Consider the following 22,365-nt stretch of genomic DNA (forward strand, 5'->3'; position numbering starts at 1 on the left):
TCCCATATATTACATATTTGGCTGCATTTCCGGATCCCTGCCTAACACTACATGATTGTAGCTTCTACTAGAGTCCAACTTGACTCACAGGTTCTCAAACTGTACTAATACCACCACTGCCTCAATCCAAACTATCAAATTAATTTTGCTTCCTTCCAACAAATTTTCATTTAAGAAAATGTTCATCATCACCTTCCAGCATCTTTAAAAACTGGTTTCCACTTCATTTCCTTCTAGGATTAATCTACACATATACAAATATTTGTAACAATAAACATAAATTTGGCATATATTTCTTTCTTTCCACAGGCAGTTGATTTACAAATGCCTATATGTATATTTTTCTCCCTCTCCTATTCTTATTTTTAGGATTTTTATTTAGGGTAGTATAAGATTTACAAAAACAATGCAGAGTTCTTATATTGTGCATACCGAGTTTCCTCTAGCATTAACATCCAACATTAGTACCACATATTTGTTGCAATTTTGATCCATTATTATTAACTGAAGTCTATACTCTGATCTCCTTAGTTTTTATATAGTATCCTTTTTTTTTCTTTTCTTTTTTTTTTTTTTTTAAGATTTTATTTGGCAGAGAGAGATCACAAGTAGGCAGAGAGGCAGGCAGAGAGAGAGAGAGGGAAGCAGGCCCCCTGCTGAGCAGAGAGCCCGATGTGGGACTCAATCCTAGGACCCAGGGAATATGACCTGAGCCAAAGGCAGAGACCTAACCCACTGAGCCACCCAGGTGCCCCTCTTTTTTTTTTTTTTTTTAAGATTTTATTTATTTATTTATTTGCTAGAGAGAAAGGGAGAGAGTGTACAAGCAGGTGGAACAGCAGGCAGAGGGAGAAGCAGACTCCCCGCTGAGCAAGGAGCCCAATGTGGGACTCAATCCCAGGATCCTGAGATCATGACCTAGGTAAAGGCAGATGTTTAACTGACTGAGCCACCCAGGCATCCTATAATATCCCTTCTCTCTTCCAGGATCCCATCTATGACATCACATTACATTTAAGTTGTCATGGTTCCCTAAGTTTCTCTTGGCTGTAACAGTTTCTCAGACATCCCCTTGTTTTTAATGACCTTAACAGTTTTGAGGAGAGGTAGTCGGGTATTTGCAGAATGACCCTCTACTAGGATTTGCAGTTTGGGGATTTGTCTGATTTTTTAATTATTATTATTAGTCTAATTACGTGTTTTTAGAAGAAGTGTTTTCTAATTTAACCTAATTTTTAAAATTTCTTTCAACACTGCTATAACAATCTTTTTTTTTTTAAAGATTTTTATTTATTTATTTGACAGAGAGAGATCACAGTAGGCAGAAAGGCAGGCAGACAGAGAGAGAGAGGAGGAAGCAGGCTCCCCGCTGAGCAGAGAGCCCGATGTGGGACTTGATCCCAGGACCCTGAGATCATGACCTGAGCCGAAGGTAGCGGCTTAACCCACTGAGCCACTCAGGCGCCCCACTGCTATAACAATCTTTATTCATTCACATATCTTCACGTAGTCTGTAATCATAGTATTCATATTTTATATTCTTCCATTTTATACTTCTTCGTGCCATTATAGGTAGTTTTTAATAAGTAATGCTTTGAACCACTGCAAAATATTTAATTAAATTGATATACTGAAACATTTCCCAATTACTGAAAATTTAGGTTATTCTTGTATTTCCTAACTAAACTCAGATGTTATTTCTTAGGCATTCCATTCTTTGTCTTCGCCTAACATTCTCCTCACCAATGAACATAAACTATGACAAGTTAAAAAGCCTACCTTAAATCATTTGTGTACTCCCAGTACCTAGCACAAACAGAGCCTGGCACAGTATTTAGTGTCCTTAAAGAAAATTATAGAACAAATGGATGGATTTTCCCCACTACTAAAAAAAATACTACCTTTAACTCATTTAATATTTCTTCTTTTTAACTGGAGTAAACTTTCTAAAGAGGAATTCTTAAAGAGGATGAATATTTTTATGGTTCTTGATACAATATGTAAATTGTTTTGTAAGGGCCTGCCCCTCCCAGAGGAACTTGCTTGTGGACCCTGGATGTAGGGGCGGGGCAGGCCGGGTGGAGACATCCAATCAGTGGGGCGCATGTATATCCACTAGGGTGAATTGATATCCCAATGGCCACCTGTGTAGGGGCGGGGCTCAACCAACCGCATAAAGGTTGGTGTGCGAGGCTGTCAGGGTAGCAGGAGAGCTGTGGCCGGAGCAAAAGGAAGAATCCACGGGAACGGAAGAGTCAGTGGAGTGGAGGAGCTGTAACAGCTCTTGTAAGAGCTATAACCCCCGCCAGTGGTCCCTCAACCGGCAGTCTCCAGCCTCCGGCGGCCCCGAGCCTCCGCCTACAGCCTCAAGCTGCCTGCCTTCCCGCCTCTGGTGGCCCCGCCTCCGGCGACCTCAAGAGGCCTGCAGTCTCGGGGGCCCTGAGCCACCTGGGGCCCGCCTTCAGCAGCCCCGAGCTGCAGCCTCCCGCAGCTGCACTGCCAGCAAGCCCTTGCCACTAGTGGTCCGAGACACCAGCAGTCCAGCAGTAAGCAATCCCGACGCCTGCAACCCCTAGACGCCAGCGGCCCTGAGATGCCAACGGCACCTAGCCGCCAGCAGCCTCGCCGCAAAACGCCTTGCCACCCCACACGAGTGGCCTTGTCCGCAGCGGTGGCCTCCTCTGGGCGACAGCCTTGTCAGAGTGGCATCGTGGGGAGCAGAGTCTGTGTCATCCGGGTTGTCCTCCTTGTCATCGTCGCTGTCGTCGTTGCCTCTTCATCATCCGCAGCGGCCTCGTCCGGGAAGTGGTCTTGTCCAGAATGGCCTCTTCTTGGGAGCGGCTCTGATTATGGAGCAGCCTCATCTAGAGCAGCCTCGTCTGGAGGGGCCTTCTTGGGAGTGACCTTGTGGGGATCATCGTAGTCGCCTTTTCATAAGAGATAGCCCTGACCAGTTAGTTTGATTCTTGATGCTTGGCGCGAAATAAAGTTTTGCTTGACCTTAGCTTTGTATCAGTCTTGTTCCTTTGATCACAGACCCTAACATATTTACAAAAGGATTATACTTACAATCCCAAGAGCATCTTATGATTAACCATTTCTTCATAAACTCACTAGCAATACTCTTATTTTTATTGAATTCTTCCCTAATTTAAATACAGTAAATAATACTTGATGTATTATTTAATATTGGGTGCCTGGGTGGCTCAGTAGGTTAAGCATCTGCCTTAGGCTTGAGCCTCAAGTAAGGCTTCCTGCTCAGCAGGGAGTCTGCCAGTCCTTCAGCCTCTGCCCCACCCCCAACTTTCTCCAGGCACCCCCTCCCCCACTCATGCACCTACTCTTTCACTCTCTCAAACACATAAATTTTCCTATTCTATGTCATCTTTTGAGAATTGCCTTTTCTTATCTTTTGGCCATTTTATTCTATTTGAGGCCTGAAATTTGTTTAATAGATTTTAATCAGATTTTCCACATATTGGGAAGATTAGATATTAACCTTTTTTCATACTGATCTAAAGCTTCTACTTCTTGAGCTGTTGCTTATCCTCTCAATATATTTCAAGAATTATACTTTTTATAATCACATACGATCTTTTTCTTGGGTTTTTTAGTCTTGAATTTACATTTAAATGCTACTGTAATCATTAGTGCTACCCCTTAAATATTTCCAGTTCTCTTCCCAAGCACATAGCACATAGGATTGTACACCATGGCCCCTTGTAAGTAAGTGAGTCCAAGTGACTTTTTTTAACTAATAGAATATGAATAAAAGAGACATGTTGCTTTCAGAGAATAGGTTTGAAGAGCCAGTATGTAATTCCTCATTCTCTTTCTCTCTCCCTTGGAAAATAGCAATATTCGAGAGAGTAGATAATCAGTCCAAGTCCCAAAGCAGCCACTATCCAACCCACACTGCATTTGTACTGCATACTAACATGTTAAGACACTAAGACTTTAGCGTGGCTACTGCAGTAAAACCTAGTTTAATCTGACTAATACAACTCTGAGAATCATTCTGGTAAAGAGTATGCAAAGGCCATACTACATAAAGCATTTTCATTCTATTTTGGAGCTCAATATCTAGGATAACCTCCACATCTCAAGACCTTTAATGTAATAATTACAACACAGGTATCCTGCTAATGTTCAAATTTATCCTGTATCTGGTTAAAAATATTAATTTGTTTTTTGATGATTTCTATGAGTAGTCTAAGAATACAAACAAATACTCCAAACATTTACTTCTGCAAGTAAATGTGGTCTCTCACTTCTGCAGCATATGGCACTGGCAAAAACGTCAAAAGCATTACTGGGAGAAAAAATGAAGACAGTAAATCCGTATTTCCTTAACTTTTTTTTTTTTCCATTTTAAAAAGGCAATGCCTTCACTGTTTCTCCATTATATGTAAAGTTAAAATAATATATAAAATATATATAACATCATATATAAAGTTAAATAGTATTCAAATACATTCCAGAGAATGAATAACATTGTACTTGAATATAAATACCCACTAGACCACCACACCCTTTCGCTATAAAATATGTCCAATTTCATATTTCATTTGAGATTAACTCTCAATTTTATCCTGCAACTACAGGATTCTGACTAGTGTTTTTTCACTCTATCTCCTAGCTGGCCTGAAAATCTTATGGAAGTCTCTCTCCACTTCTCTGCTTCCTGCCCTTCACACACACACAGCCAACTCTTAACCAGCAGCCCAAGCTCAGATGCTGGCCACATTTCCAACTTGGCCCCAGAAAGCTAGGGCAGACACAAAATGTCCCATCTGTGGCAAATCTGAGGAAGTACCTTTTAAGCAGTCTAAGTTTTGTCTTTTTTTAAATATATGAGTCAAGTGCACGTGTACAGTAAGTTTTAAATTTAATTACCAAATTGCAACTAGGATGGCAAAGAAACACTGAAAATCCTAAAAGAAGAAATGCACAAATCCGATCTTCAACTGAGAATAAACAAAGGCACTTATTAGGCATCCAGTTCAGTAGGCAATAGATAATCAGGGAGCAAGGAAATTACAGATTAGATATACAATTTTAAAACATCATCTAATGATTTCTTTTTCCTCCTCACCACCTCCACAATATATTCTTCCACCTTCCTGTATAATTTACTAAAAGGCATTTCCAACTAGCAAAATGTCCACACTAAATCTCTTCAAGCCCTCAAAATTTCAGTTGCAATTAATTAGCTACCAAGTCTTATACTACTTCTTTTCTCAAAACAAATCCATCACTTCTTTGTTTTTTCTCTACAATATCATCTCAAATGGTCTACCTGCCTTGCTGTTCCAATCACTCCCCTGCTTAAAATTCTTGTAATCATGTAAACAGGGTAAAGCAGCAACATTTCAGTAAGCTTGTAAAATTGCATGAACTGGCCCCACTTACTTTTTTCCAGCTTTAATATCCACCATTTCCTTCTAAGCATCCTAAATGTTTATGTCTAACAGCCATCCCGAGAAGTCTTGTGTATTATGTATATCAGGGTTCTTCAGCCCATGTTAGCTATTCCACTTAGAAGGTATACCTCATCTCAGATCTAGCAAACTTCTATAAATCCTTCAATTCACAACTCAAATGTCACCATAGCCTTCCTTGTTTCCCTCAGGCAGAGTTAACAATCCAGTTTTCTGTGTTCCCAATGCTCTGCAAACAAATAATTACAGTACCGTATGATCGAGTATTAGTTTCCCATTACAGTTCTAATAGGTTACCACAACCTTATGCCAAGCAGGAAACTATCTTTTGGCAAGTTTCTTTCATAAAGGTTACAGCCTAAAGCCTCTGGAGTGTCTGCCTGGTCCAAAGGAAACACTCTTAAGATCACTACACACACATGCTTGTCGAAGACTAGTTAACCATAGAGTTGAGGGTCTATTTCTGGGCTCTCTATTCTGTTCCACTGATCTATGTGTCTGTTTTTGTGCCAGTACCATGCTGTCTTGATGATGACAGCTTTGCAATAGAGTTTGAAGTCCGGAATTGTGATGCCACCAACTTTGGCTTTCTTTGTCAATATTCCTTTGGCTGTTCGAGGTCTTTTCTGGTTCCATATAAATTTTAGGATTATTTGTTCCATTTCTTTGAAAAAGATGGATGGTACTTTGATAGGAATTGCATTAAATGTGTAGATTGCTTTAGGTAGCACAGACATTTTCACAATATTTACTCTTCCAATCCAGGAGCATGGAACATTTTTCCATTTCTTTGTGTCTTCCTCAATTTCTTTCATCAGTGCTTTATAGTTTTCCTGAGTATAGATTCTTAGCCTCTTTGGTTAGGTTTATTCCTAGGTATCTTATAGTTTTGGGTGCAATTGTAAATGGGATTGACTCTTTGATTTCTCTTTCTTCTGTCTTGTTGGTGTAGAGAAATGCAACTGATTTCTGTGCATTGATTTTATATCCTGACACTTTACTGAATTCCTGTACAAATTCTAGCAGTTTTGGAGAGGAGTCTTTTGGGGTTTCCACATATAGCATCATATCATCTGCAAAGAGTGATAGTTTGACTATTACTTTGCCGATTTGGATGCCTTTAATTTCCTTTTGTTGTCTGATTGCTGAGGCTAGGACTTCTAGTACTATGTTGAATAGCAGTGGTGATAATGGACATCCCTGCTGTGTTCCTGACCTTAGCGGAAAAGCTTTCAGTTTTTCTCCACTGAGAATGATATTTGCAGTGGGTTTTTCATAGATGGCTTCGATGATGTCCATCAACAGATGAATGGATAAAGAAGATGTTGTATATATACACAATGGAATACTATGCAGCCATCAAAAGAAATGAAATCTTGCCATTTGCGACAACGTGGATGGAACTAAAGGGTATCATGCTTAGGGAAATAAGTCAATCGGAGAAAGACAACTATCATATGATCTCCCTGATATGAGGAAGTAGAAATGCAACATGGGGGTTAAGGGGGTAGGAGAAGAATAAATGAAGCAAGATGGGATTGGGAGGGAGACAAACCATAAGTGACTCTTAATCTCACAAAACAAACTGAGGGTTGCTGGGGGGAGGGGGGTTGGGAGAAGCGGGTAGGGTTATGGACATCGGGGAGGGTATGTGCTATGGTGAGTGCTGTGAAGTGTGTAAACCTGGCGATTCACAGACCTGTACCCCTGGGGATAAAAATATATGTTTATAAAAAATAAAAATTTTTTTAAAATAAAAAGATCACTACACACACAGAGGAAGCCCTCTCTTCCGGCTCTTCCACTACATGACTATTTTATATATTCCTTACCTTTATGCTTCCCCAGGAAAGCAGCAGCAGTTCCCAGTCTCCGGGCCTTCAATACTCAAATCACATTTTTCCATGAATTCTCTAACACTCCATTAAGACAGCATCCCAGCAGGCATCCAGCCATAGACACATTTTAGCTCCTGAAAAGCCCCCCAATCTTTCAGAGACATTGTCTGCAACCCCCACAGAGGACCATATAAACACTATAGCACTCCCTTTTGGATTAATAACCCTTCAAAGAGCTCTTCCTCTCATTTAAGTCTCTATTTTGTATAAGCTGGAGGTAACAGAGCTCCAGGACAAATGATGGCCACCTCCCAGCAAGTTCAGCATCTCTGTTTATCCTGTAGGGATCCGTTCTCAGCTACAGTACTCAGCTTTGAGCTCCAGGAAAAATGCTTAGATGACACAAAAAGCCCCACTTAATATCTTATTATACACAAATATATCATAAATTATTTATTCTTTTATACCTAGTACTTTTCAGTCAACATTATGTTTCTAAGATTTTTCTGTGCTGATACATGTAGTTCAATGCAACTGCTAGATGGTACTCCGTTTTTCCTACTGAGACTTTTTGCTACTATAAATCATTCTACAACGAACAATCTTAAACAGATCTCACCTGTAAAAGTTTCTCTAGAGTAAGCACCTAGTAACAGAACTTCTGGATAAAGAAATTTTAGTATCTTCAACTTTCCTATCATTAGATTGCTTTCTAAGGTGGTAGTACCAATTTAAACTCTCACTAGCAACATGTGTGTTTTCCTTTCACTACAGTTAGATTTACCAGACTTAATTTTGAGGAAATATTATGGATACCAAATTACACCTTGTTTTAATCTGCCATTTCCCTGAAGCAAAGAAAAGTTATCCAGGAGAAATCAACTAGATCAATGCTGATGGATAAGGACCACATGCTGATCAAGGGACTTGACAATCTATAGATGCTGCTTTACCTTCATAAAGTGGGGCATATGCCAGGCTGGGTGGATTAAAGAAAAGATGGGAAGAAAAGGAACCAGGAACAGCAAATATATGCAACTCTTCTGGGGCATTTTGCCATAAAGAAAAGCAAAGAAATAGGGCAGAAAACAGAATGTAAGTGGCCTCAAAGAAAATATGATTTGATTTTGGGATTTTTTTTTTTTTAGGATGGGAGAAATGATCATTAGTAGGTATAATCTGATAAAGCTAAAAACTAATGATGTAGGAGTGTGAGAACCACTGGAGAGATGCCATGAGTCAGCCTGAGAGAATAAAAATTAGTATAACCAAACATACAGTACTTTTATGCTTAAAACCATAAAACATTGATGAAAGAAATCAAAGATCTAAATAAATAGACAGACACATCATATTCATAGATTGGAAAGTTTAATATGGTAAAGATGTCATTTCTCCCCATACTAATCAAGATGGTATAGTATTGGCTGAGGGACACATAGATCAATGAAGCACAACACAGAACCCAGAAATAGGCACACACCATAGGCTCAAGTGATCTCTGACAACGATGTAAAAGCAATTCAATGGAGGAAAGATAAGCTCTTCAACAAATGGTATTAAAGCAGCTAGACATTTATAGGCCACAAAAAGCCCCAAACACAAAAAACCTCAACCTAATTCTCACACTTAATGCAAAAAATAACTGATCCTGAACTTCAGTGTTACTCATGAAACTCTAATTGTAAAAAAAAAGAAAATCTTTGAGATCATGGCTAGGGATAGACAATCTTAGAATTAAAAGGAAAAAACACAGCCCATAAAAATAAAAACTTATAAACTGGACCTCATTTAAACTTATTTAAACTTATGCCATGAGAAAGACCCTATTGAGGCCAAAAAAACAAGTTGACACGCCGGGAGAAAATATCTGCAGGCCAAGACAATGAACTAGTGTTTAGGATACATTAACAACTCAACAGTAGGAGTACAAGGGTGGCTCAGTCATTAAGCATCTATCTGCCTTCGGCTCAGGTCGTGATCCCAGAGTCCTGGGACTGAGCACCGCATTGGGTTCCCTGCTCAGTGGGGAGCCTACTTCTCCCAGTGCTTGTGCTCTCTGTCAAATGAATAAATAAAATCTTAACAAAAAAAAAAAAAAAAAAAGAACTGAACAGTAAAATAAAGACTCAATTGAAAAAAAAAAGTGGCAAAGGCATTGTTACAGGCTGAACTGTGTCCCCCTGAAATCCATTTGTTGAAGTTAAGATGCCAGTACCTAAGATTGCTACTGTACTTGGAGCTAAGCCCTTTAAAGGGAGAGTTAGGAATTGAGTTTAAATAACGTCACCACAGTGGGCCCCAAACCAATCTCATTGGTGTAATTAAAGGAAAAGGGTATCTGGACACAGACACCAAGGGGACTATAAGCACAGGAAAAAAGAACATGTGAGGACACCGCAATAGGGCAACCATCTATAAGCCAAGGAGTGGGACCTCAAAAGAAACCAAACCTGCTAATACTTTGATCTTGGACCTCTAACCTTCAGAACAATGAAAAAATAAATTTCCATTATTTAAGCCACCCTGTGTGTGGTATTTCTATGCTCTAGCAAACTAATAAAAAGAGACATTTCACCCAAGAGGATATAAAGATGGCAAATAAATACATGGAAACATAGAATCATTAGCCATTAAGGAAATTCAAATTAATACCACAATGACTTTTCATCATCTACTATTCAAATGGACTAAAATCATCAAGTATCAGTACCAAATGCTAGTGAAAATTCAGAGATCAGATTACTCATCCACTGCTGACTGAAATGTAAAATGTACTCCAGAAAACAGCTTGACAGTTTCTTGAAAACACTGACATACAACTACCATATAACCCAGTAATTGTACTCCTGGGCATATATCTCAGAGAAATAAAACTTTTTTTTTTAAGATTTATTTATTATTTTATATAGAGAGAAAGCATGTGCACAGGGAAGAAGGGTAGAGAGAATCTTAAGCAGGCTCCATGCCCAGGACAAAAGCCAACTTGGAACTCAATCTCAAGACCCTGAGATCACGACCTGAGCTGAAATTCAGAGTCAGACACTTAACTGACTGCACCACCCAGGTGCCCCACGAAAACCTGTCTTTACTTGACAGAAAAATATGTACACAAATGGTTAAAGTACCTTCGTTTGTAATAACCAAAACCTGGAAACAATCCAGATATCCTTCAACAGGTAAACGGTTAAGCAAACTGTAGTAAATCCATATATTACCCAGTAATAAAAAGGAAAAAAACTAATGACTGGCTACTACAACCAGATGAATCTCCAGAAAATTATGCTGATTGAAAAAAGTCAAGGTTACATACCACTATGATTCCATTTAAATAACATTCTTAAAATTACAAAATTATAGAAATGGATAACAGATTAGCATGGTATAGAAGGGCAATACGAAGGATTTTTGTGATAATGAAATGGACATATCTTTACTGATTCAATATCAATTTCCTGGTTGTGGTATTACACTATAATTTTGCAGTGTTACCACTGGAGGAACCTGGGTAAAAGGTACACACGATCTCTTTGTACTTTTTCTTACAACTGCATGTGAATCTAAACTATCTCAAAATAAAAAGTTTAACTTAAAGAAAAATTATAAACTTCAAAATGTTAAATTTGTACAACTTATCACAAATAAGTCTTCAGAAAAAGAGTTACACAGTAGAAAATATTTTTAAAAGGCATACACATTTTTTAAAAAATCGTCCAGATCAGTGTTGTCTGATAGAACTTTCTGCAATCACAGATAATATTCCACATTTCTATGCTGTCTCAAAACAGTAGTCACTAGGCACACGTAGCTAATAAACACTTGAAACTTGACTAGTGTGACTGAAAAGCTGAATTTTCTATTATATTCATTTTAACTAATTTATATTTAAATTGCCACATGTTATTGGTGGTGGCTATGACATTAAACAAGACAGGTCTAGACACTACAAAGAATGAGGAAGATAATTATATGCTACAATGGCACCACATCCAAACTATATTAAGAAAAAATGCATTGGTTATATACTTTTACCTTCTACTATATACCTTCTGTACTCCTTAAATATTTGATGTGTCACCTTTTTTGCAGTCAAATGCTCTACCACTGAGCTATACCCCCTTGTCACCTTTTTTGAAAGCCAAAAAATCCATACTGGAATTTACATTTCTGGTACCTTAAAAATTAATATATACTATTCAACAACATAGAACAAATCAGATGTTAGGATAAGAGTTCAGAAAATTTTTATTTGTTCTGCTGTGTTATATGGTTCCAGATTCTAGTCTAAGTTTTTTCCCCCAAGGGTGTATTTTCTTGGATTTGGTTATATTCAATTATCCACAGGAGGAAAAAAAGACAAATAAGGAAAAAACAAGTTTAAATAATGGAAACTTATGAAATCAACTCAATTAACTTCTTATATAAATAGCTGAAAGATCTTGGATACTCATAATGGGTATTCAATCAGAACACAAAATTCTACTGTCTACAGGTTATTCATGATCATAGTTGCAGAATCACAAATGGAGAGTAGTGAATACTTACATACAGCAAAGGATGATAACACAAGCAAAGTGGGGCTCTTTAAAAGGTTTAAAAAGGCACCTCCAAGGTGCCTAGCCTCAAGCCAGCAACACTTGTCCTCTCATCAGCTACTTCACAGATTTAATACTAAGAATACTTATCTCCAAACCCTCACACCCCTTCCCCTTGATCACACCTAGGGTTATTTCATTTCCTTTCAAGGAATTTTATTAATGAAGACATATTTTACCTTATGCATTCAGAATAAGCAGAGGAAGAAAGAAACAATAAATGGAATAAGCAAAAATTCTGAAGAAGAGTGTTAAGAAAATCCAGTTTTAGGATTTCAAATCAAAATGATTACTCAGAGAAGTAGACTTAAGAGCAACTGCCAAAATTGAGCCCCCCCCAACACCTTTAACAAAAGCGAACAGTAATTTTGACAGAATTTTTCAATTTAGCCAAAAGTAATTTATGTTTTGACCTATTAAATTATATGGCAGGATATATATGAGGATTATGGGTTTGGAGTCAGAGAGTTAGTTTAAGTTCTAATACAAACTGCCAACTACTAATGATGTGAACCTGAATAAATTGCTTCACCCCTTTGATTCTGCTTCCTAACCTATGAACAGTTCAATAATACCTGCTATGCAGACCTGTAAAAAGAAAATGAGCAGAACACTGAAATAACCAAAATGTCTTTCAGTGGATAAATGAATAACTAAACTATGGTACGCCCACACAATGAAACATTATTCAGCATTAAAAAGATGAGCTGTTGAGTCATTAAAAAAAAAACATGGAGGAAACTTTAATGCATACTACTAAGAAGCCAATCTGAAAAGGCTATATAGTATATGATTCCAATTACATGACATTAAGGTAAAGGCAAAAACTATGGAAACAGTAAAAGGATCAGTAGTTGCTGGAGTTAAAAGGGAAGGAAGGATGAATATAAACTGAGCAGAGGATTTTTAGGTCAGTGAAACTATTCTATATACTACTGTAGCAATAGATATATGTCATTATACATTTGTCAAAACTCAAAGAATATATACCAAAGTAAACCCTAACATAACTTATGAACTCTGGGTGTTAATGATGTTCAATATAGGCTCATAACAATGCAGGGGAGGGTGGTGCAGGTGTTGGGGCAGCAAGTACATAGGAAATAGGAAATCTTTATACTTTCTGCTTAGTTTTGCTGTGAACTCAAAACTGGTCTAAAAAATAGAGCCTACTAAAAAATAGAGCCTACTAAAAAAAAATTTCAAGAATTTTTTAAAAAGTAAATGAGGGTATTTGCAATCATAGCTAACCAGCGCCTGGCAAATAATATTTATTCAACTCATATGACTGTATTATCACTTTCACATTGTGCTGCTCTATAAAAAAGGAGCAAATGAATTTAAGTAGTTTAAACATGGATTCAAATTCAGTTCTGGCACTTACCAACAAGGAACTTACTCTCTCTATGCCTCCATTTCCTCATTGTAAAATAGGTATTAAAAAAGTGAGAAGTAGGGGCGCCTGGGTGGCTCAGTGGATTAAGCCACTGCCTTCGGCTCAGGTCATGATCTCAGTGTCCTGGGATCGAGCCCCGCATCGGGCTCTTTGCTCAGCGGGAGCCTGCTTCTCTCTCTCTCTCTGCCTGACTCTCCGCCTACTTGTGATTTCTCTCTCTGTCAAATAAATAAATAAAATCTATAAAAAAATAAAAATTAAAATAAAAATTAAAAAAAGCTTTAAAAAAAAAAGTGAGAAGTAAATGAACGAATATATATGCAAAACTGTTCAGGAATGTGGCTAGCTTAGAGTTATAAATTGACAAATGTTAGCAATTACTATTATTATTATAAAACCAAAGAGAAAACATGAAAAGCACACAGTACAATGTCTCCTACATTAAATGTCAAATCAGCTTCTTTCCTCCTCCTGTAGTAAAGTAAAATGTAGTAAAACTTTCCCCACATATCAGGTTTGTATCCATGAATGGAGAACAAAATATGAGAGAATTTATAAGAATCACCTCTGGAACTTTTTCAAAATATACATACCAAAAATCCACATATAAATTAGAACCTTTAAGAGGTTTGCATGGAAATAGGTGTATTATAACGAAGTTCTCCATAAGATTTTAATACACACAAATACAACCCACCTCCCACACAAATCCACGTCTGATAAAGTTACTGAATATCAGTGACTGGCGGGATTCAATGTGCTGAAACATACATTTGAATATAAATTTCTTGGAGTTTCTACATATTGTCCCAATAAAGGGCTGACAAATACATCCCACAGGTCAAATCTGGCTCACTGATCACAGGTCAAATCTGGCTCACAAAATCATCCCTGATTTTTTATATCAAGTTTTACAGAAACATGGCGCACCCAATCATTTCCATATTGTCTTTGGTTGCTCTCATACAACTACCACAAGGCTAAGTAATTGCTACAGAGATTATATGGTCCACAAACTTGGAAATATTTACTACTTGGCCTTTACAGAAAGTTTCTCAACTGCAGGTCTATATTGTTCATACAGAATGCTATTCAGTAACTCAACTAGAACATCTGGCATTAAGAATGAGTTCAATGTAATCATAGCATTTCTTAAAGCATGTAAAAAACTAGATGACTGGAAACAAAGCAACTAAACTCTTCTTTCAATTATGAAGATAGAGGACAGAAATTATTTTGCCTGCCAGCATTCCTTTAAGGAAACTGTTCTCCCCCCAAATCCAACCAAGAGATCTGAGCAAATTACAGGCCCTATTTCATGGTCATAAGAATCGGGAAAACTTACTGTCACTTTCCACTGTGGAATAAATAAGGGAAGACATGAAGTCCTTCTCTAATGGTTAGTTAAAATTTGAGATATGGCAAAAAAAAAAAAAAAAAAAAATCAGCATCCATGTTGCCACTATAGAGAAGAAAGAAGCTGCTCTACATTAGGAAAAAACAGAGCTAAAATCCAGAGATGAGAACAGATAGAAAACAGAGTCTTGGTGACATTCTTGGCTCAAGTTCCAGGAATCCTTGAATCCAAATGCATCCCTGCTATCCTAACTTAGGGTTATGTAAATCAGTAACTTCCCTTTTTGCCCAAGTACATTTCAAAAGAGTTTTCAACTCAAGGTTTCTAACACTAAAGCAACCTCTCTCTTCAGCTCATGGAAGGGTTTTTGTTTTGTTTTGTTTTGTTTTTTGTTTGTTTGTTTTCATGAAAATAGGGGTAGTTTTGCTCATCCCTCATATTAAATCCTTCATAAGTTAACAAATGTTGGTAATACAGAAATTTATTTTTTAAAAAACTGACAAGGCGAGGGGTGCCTGGGTGGCTTAGTCAGTTAAGCATCTGCCTTCAGCTCAGGTCATGATCTCAGGGTCCTGGGATGGAGCCTCCCGCACTGGGCTCCTTGCTCAGCGGGGAGTCTGTTTTTCCCTCTTCCTCTTTGCCTCTCCTCCTGCCCCCTTCATGAACGCACTCTCAGTCAAATACAATCTTTAAAAAAAAAATTGACAAGGGTATAGTACAGTAACATCTCAATCAGCAGTTACTATTTTTCACTTGATTTTTCCTAGTATTAAAGAACGGATTTTTTAAAATATAAGCAATTTAATATATATGCCAAAAAAAACCCCAAAAACCCTACGCTTCAGATACCTTTAGCCTCCTCATCTCCATCTCCTCAATAATCATCACTGATAATCAGAAAGACAAGCTTAAGACATTATAATATTGTAACTTATCAAAGATTCTATCATATTTAGTGTTTATTAATCCTAGAAAACGCAATAATCATATGACAAATTTTCACCAATGATTAAAAACAAAAGCAAAAAATAATATCCCTTTATTCAGGAAATTAAGTTCTTTGCAGTATCTCCTTTACAGAAAGCTAAAGTTTCATTACAGTTTCAAATTAGCTGCCTGTGTAGTTCTATTTTAAGGGTATTTTTTTTCTATTTTATTTTATTATTATTATTTTTTAATTTCTTTTCAGTGTTCCAGAATTCATTGTTTATGCACCACACCCAGTGCTCCAATTTTAATAGAATATATTATTCTACCACTGGAAAATTATTATACTGGATGAGAACCTTATTTGCATATTTTATAAATACAGTATCACCTTGAATCAATTTTTCAAACTCCAAAGTTTAGAGTATTTGGTATTTTATTTTTAAATTACCTACCTGTACTAGAATCTAATTTATAAAATAATACTAGAGTTTAGGGGCACCTGGGTGGCTCAGTGAGTTAAAGCCTCTACCTCCAGCTCAGGTCATGATCCCAGGGTCCTTGGATTGAGACCCGCATCAGGCTCTCTGCTCGGTGGGGAGCCTGCTTCCCCCTCTCTCTCTGCCTGCCTCTCTGCATACTTGTGATCTCTGTCAAATAAATAAAATAAAAATCCTTTAAAAAAATAATAATAATACTAGAGTTAGATGACCCTATGAAAGAGCATTTCACATAACCCTGATACTGAAATGCTTTTTGGATTATGTGTTTCTAAGAGGTTCTGTTAAAAAGCACACTGCATCAAGCTGCCTTAACTAACTAATCCTAATTACCCTAACATAGCCTTAGGATACTCTCTAAAGGAAAAGAGGTTTGCCATGAGTTTTTAATTTTTAATAAAATTTTAACAAGATCACTTTTGTGTATTGTGAGGGATCTGAAGGCCTACAGTTAATCTTTTATTTTGCAATGCCTGATTTTATATTCCCCATTACTTTGTGGCCTATCAAAGCATCAAGATCATACTTAGATGTTCCATAAACTCTCCTCATATCAAAGCACACGTTTTTAAGAAAATTAAATAGTATTTTAAAAAGCTTATAAAAAAAGCAATCTGCCCAACCTCTCCTCAATCCCCAATTTTAATTATCTTAGCTATTTAGTTGTCCATATCCAGTATGTGTATACTACTACTGCTTACAAATTACTTACTTCTTGCCATAACATTAATACTAACATGTATTGTGTTATTAAGCGCCAGACTCAACTTTATATATATTATCTCACTTAATCTTGACAACAACTTCATGATGTAGGTGCTAATATACTCCAATTTTAGTCCAGAAAATTAGGACACAGTTCAGTAACTTGCCCAGGGTCACACAGCTAGTAAGTGGCAACACTAGGATTTAAACTCAAGCAGCCACACTTTTAATCTATATCTTCTTACATCTATCTACTCCACAGTCCATTTTTAATAAATACTTTTGGGGTGATTCACTTAAACTAAATCAAAATAATAGGCAAAATAAAACGAAGAAGTCAAAACTGTAAAATGGCATTTCTCACAGCCAAATATAATTTTTTGGTTTACAGGTCAATAGTTATCAACTTTGGCTTTGCCACAAACTATGAGGTCACCAATTAGCTGCACTTTCATTTTATATCTATTGATTCAGTGGTTACTATGCTTAAGGTACAGTATTTTCAAACCTAAATTACAACTACATGACCTATAGCATTCTTCCTGAATAAAAAAAAGGCATCAGATTCTAAAGACTTTCAGAAAGATATGCTTTAAAGGGAAAGAGTATGCCAGTAATCTTATCAGAAGAAGAAGAAAATTTTCAAAGGAATTTTCTATCTATTTTCTGAAAGCAAAAGCAAATGATTTATTTATGTGTATACATGTATATCCCTAAGTACATGATAGGACAAAAAATAATAATGGGAAAAGGCAAAATCATTTTAACTAAAGAAAAACTTCAAAAAAGAGATTTTATAAAATCTGATGGTAAGAGAAGTCGGCTTACTGTTTTACACAAAGAAAAAAAATGAGACATGAATATGAACAAAATTAATGTGAAGTAAAAAAAAAAAAAGTTGCCATTTTTAAAAAGAGAAACTAGAGAAAAGGCAGTAACAGAAGTTTTGAAATTGAGAAAAAAAAGGAAGCAAACAAGAGACGAAAACCCTAGATAATCTAGGCAATTCAGTTCAAAGCTCTGTGTCAGATCTTGCTGAAACAGAGAGCCCCTACAATAATACTCTGGCAAAAGGAGGTACTGCCGCCTCATTCTATGAAAGAGCTAGGAAGGCTTACTGAGACTATAGTAGTAGATGAAACGGAAGACTGGTGATAGCAAGTTAGCTGGATTGTACACCAACATATGGTCTCTATCTCCTTGCCGAAGTCATTCTTCTAACCATCTGAGGTGACAGAAATCTGATACCACTTATAGTCTACACTAACCAATTCAGCACTTATTTGGCTTCTATTAAGTATTTCACATGTCTATGTATTCCCAACTACATCATTCACTTCTGGAGAGCAGAAGCTATCCTCGCTATTTTATTTTCACCCATATAACCTAGCACAGTGCTATGCATGTAGCAGATAGATACTCAAACCTACTGATTCTGAAAAATCACAATCACAACACTAGAGTTTAAAGAAATCTTAAGCGAGATCTAGTCTAGCCTCTTTATCTTTTTATCTGAGATCAGGACCTGAGCCGAAATAAGAGTCAGACGTTAACGGACTAAGCCACTCAGGTGTCCCTAGCCTATCTCAAAAGCAAAGAAACTAAAACTACTTAAATGTCCAACAGCCTAAAGTCACAGAGCTAGGATCAACACCCTAATCCTATGATAATCAGTTCATCTTTTTCCAAAGAGCCTCTAATTTTTCCATTATGATAAAATGAATAATCACCTACTTCATCAGAAAACAATAGCACCAATACTCACTACACGCTAGGGCTTTCAGAAAGTCAGATTTGCTTGGCAGCCTAGGTGCCTTGGTCTGGGATGAGTGCTTTATAAACATTATATAAACATTTATAAACATAATTTTTTTACTTAATACTCCCAGTAAACACTCTAAGAGGTATTAACCCAATTTCACAAATGTAAATTGACCATGATAACAACAAGTGGCAGAACCTAGATTCTGTTTGTCACCAGTGGCTCTTAACGACTATCCTTTATTACCTCTTATTGTATTTAACACAAAAATCCCAAAGTCTCAAGAGTCCAGCAAAGTACCTAACCTAAACAAAAAAAGAAATGTTTAAAACACTGACTTAATGGATAGGTCATTTAATTAATTAAAAAGTAAGATTCTCTCACAGTAAATACCTCTAAAAAGAAGGTTTCACTGTTCATCTAATTACATAATCCCCTGAGAAAGGGTTTAACAGTGACCAGTTTGCATACTAACAGAAGATTTAAGGAATGGCTAATTTCTTACAAATAATTCATCTGTTCAAAAAATATTAAGTGAGGGGCGCCTGGGTGGCTGAGAGGGTTAAGCCTCTGCCTTCGACTCAGGTCATGATCCCAGAGTGCTGGGATAGAGCCCCGCATTGGGCTCTCTGCTCAGCGGGGAGCCTGCTTCCTCCTCTCTCTCTGCCTGCCTCTCTGCCTACTTGTGATCTCTCTGTCCAATAAATAAATAAAATCTTTTAAAGAAAAAAAATATTAAGTGAGAAACTATTTTTGTGACCCAGTGTTAAGTATGAAGATAAATAAAATAAAACTTGTTCCTATAAGATTCTATTCCATAAAATAAAACCCACACAAGTCTCTAAATCATTTACCAAAACCAAAATACATGTGGATATCTCCCTCCTTCTTCTGGTAGAGGAAAAAGAAATAACATTAACTGAACACCTACAATGTGCCAGTTCTTAATCCTTAACATAGTCTCACCTAATCCCTTACAGCTAACTGAACTAGGCCACATCTCCATTTCTGATGAACAAATTTGGGCTTTAAAAGATTAAGTACTTGTCTCAGGTCCCTTAGCTAATTACAACAAACTATCGAATTAGAACCTAAATCTGTCTGACCAAAAGTCTATGTTCTCTCCTAAAAAGAGTTAAAAGTATTATTATTTTATTTGCTCACCAAGGCAGAGAATGGGTTTCTTTCCAAGGGAGACTGAAAACACTGCTTATTTTAACAACAAAAAAAAAGAATACATTATCACAATCCTCACAATAGCCTATCAGTTATTATCATTTCATACCATTATTATAAATGATGAAGCCAGAAGTAAAGAAGTAGCTTGCCCAAGAACATAATGCAAGGAAGCATAACTTTACCATATCTATACCAGGTCTGCATGCAACATTAACCACAGAAAAAATGCAGAAAGACCTTAGCTCTTATAATTCTAAGCTTAAGATTCAAAACATCTAAACTAATCAGACATTGTGTTTGCTAGGTGAAAAAGAATGGCAGATATCACCTTTATCAACTTCCTTTTTCAATGATAAGCTGATTTTCTAATAATATTCTTTTAAATGGCAACCTGAAGACCCGGTCTCTAAATTTCAAGCCTACAGGCCATTTCATTACTAAAAGCAGTATCTCTCCGGATTTGTTAATTAAAATTATTCCTAAAGTACCAAACAATGTACTAGTTCACAAAGCAAACGTTTATTAAACAAACAGTATGTTAAAATATATAAAATCAACATTTAAGTATCTGAAACTGTCACACAAATAGATGAATAGAAATATTCCTTAGAAACATCTTTTAACCATCTGAAAACTTTGTTTCCTGGCATATTTTTAAGGCCTAGGTGTGAACTAAAAGAAGGATGTGTCCAATGCCAGTTCTAAATATGGTACTACCTTGGTCACAAAAATATTTAGTTTTACTGCGCAGCTCTGTTTCTCAGAAATCCGGAGGAGCTTTTACTATTGAGAGTGGCTCAAGCATATTCCTAAGGAAACGTCCCATCTGTTTCTGGTAAATCAAAGTGATTAATAAGAGAGTGGTTGAACATTAATACATTTTTAAGTGTGTGCCCTTATTTACATTTTACGAAACAATAAAAACAACGCTTTAACCCAAATTTCAGAAATAAGTAGAATCATTCTACTGCAAAGTAACCAGGTAGATACTTCCATGTTTGTCCCCCCCCACACACACACACAACACAAAGATGGTCTTCTTCCCTGAACCTCAAAAAAACTACAGGAGTTTTTCGGGAAGCTTTGCCACTGCCTGATCCGCACCTAACTGTGGATCATTAGAAACTGGAATGCATCACAAATTACCTCCAGTACGGAACAAGCACTAGCTCAGCTATAAACCAAGAGGTAAACAAGTACAGAATGTGACTGATCCTGGAGCAGGGCACTGTTTACTTACATGGGAAGATACTCATGTTGTGATGGGAAACGTGTTGCACTGTCCTCCCCTGGCTCCAAAAAACAAACAAAACAAAAACAAACGGTACTTTGACAAGCTAGTGTAAGCGTGGGTCTCTTCCCAAAAGTTCTGACCTCTCTCTTAAATCGCTTAAGGACAAACGCTCAAATAAGGGCATCCGACACAAGGTGCCCGAGGTGCTGCCCATGGCATAACCTGGAAGGACACCACTTTTACCCAAAAACTGTGTTCTCCCCCACAGTGATGAGCTACATGGGAGGAACAGATACTGTCATTCACCCTAACGAAGCAAAAGAGAAGAAATCAAAACGAGACGCGCTCCCTCCTCGCCCCCGAGAAGCTTGGAGCCCGACTAGGGGCGTAAGTTGCGGTTCCAATCCAGCACCAGGCCCCCGTCGCCGGTGCACTCACGAGCAGCGTGGCGACGGAGCAGAACCAACAACATCTCCACCTCTGTCCTCTAGGCACAGCCAGGGACTGCGTCCCAAAGCCCGCCCCGACCAGGCCCGCCCCGCTATCTCCACCCCGTTATCCGCTCGCAGCTGCGTTCGGGCCTGGATTTGTCTCCCCGCCCTCCCCAACTCCGGCACGTTCCACTACCCCCACACGGTAAGGCCCCAGCCCTCCGCAAGTCCGGGGGGGCGGAAAGGTCGGGGCCCGAAGGGCGAAGAATGCGCTTGGTGCGGTTCCTCACCTCTGGATGGAGAAGGGGCACGCAGCCCGCTTCGGTATCGTACTCATCCGGGCCGTCCGCCATCTTGGTATTAAATCCCTCCTCCCGCTGCATGCCGGGAGAAAGCGTTTCACCCTCGCGGGGCTCGGGCGCGGCGGAGGGCACGCGCGAGGGCGAGCTCCAGCCCCGCCGGAGGCGCTGCGGCCGCCTCCTCCGCCTCCTTCTCCTCCCCCCGTGCCGCCCCCCTTGGCCCCCACCCCCGCCTCTGAGGGCGGGGGTCCTTGCGCGCGTGCGCGCCTGCGCGCGAACCGGGCCGGCCCCCGACCCGGAGCGCGCTCTGCTGCACTGCGCCGGGCCAGACGGGCGGAAGGCTCTGGGCGTGGGCAGCGCGGCCGGGGGGCGGACACCGGGCACGAGGCAGATGTGCGCCACTGTCCGCTCGCCAAGGGGCGACTCAGTAAGTGGGAAACCTGGCGGCCCCGTGGGAGCAAAATGGAACTGCGGCGCCGCGCAGCGGAGGACTGGAGGCCCCGTGTTCCCGAGGCGGCGCACGCCCACGAGCACCTGGACCGGCTCTGAGACCCCCGGGGCTCCTTCCCAGAGACCCGGGGCGGAACCTTTACCCGGCTCCAGGTACAAGACTTCGGGGTGTTAGACTTGAAGCAAGACGTTCGTCGCTCCTGAAGACGATAGACGCGCTCCCTTCCTCCACTCTCAAAAAGATTATCCCG

At 38.6% G+C, this 22,365-nt stretch overlaps 1 protein-coding gene across 1 annotated transcript in view; it reads right to left on the reverse strand.

Moving 5' to 3' along the window:
* The window catches only part of ZDHHC17 (zinc finger DHHC-type palmitoyltransferase 17), an 87,873-nt gene extending 66,036 nt beyond the window's left edge, over positions 1-21,837 (reverse strand). The window contains exon 1 of the mRNA XM_059402416.1: positions 21,656-21,837. Within this exon, the coding sequence (XP_059258399.1) occupies positions 21,656-21,748 (93 nt within the window). The 5' untranslated portion in view covers positions 21,749-21,837. The remainder of the gene's footprint in view (positions 1-21,655) is intronic.
* Positions 21,838-22,365: the final 528 nt, after the last annotated feature.

Source organism: Mustela nigripes, chromosome 6 (genome assembly GCF_022355385.1).
Source record: "Mustela nigripes isolate SB6536 chromosome 6, MUSNIG.SB6536, whole genome shotgun sequence".
Taxonomy (NCBI): Eukaryota; Metazoa; Chordata; class Mammalia; order Carnivora; family Mustelidae; genus Mustela; species Mustela nigripes.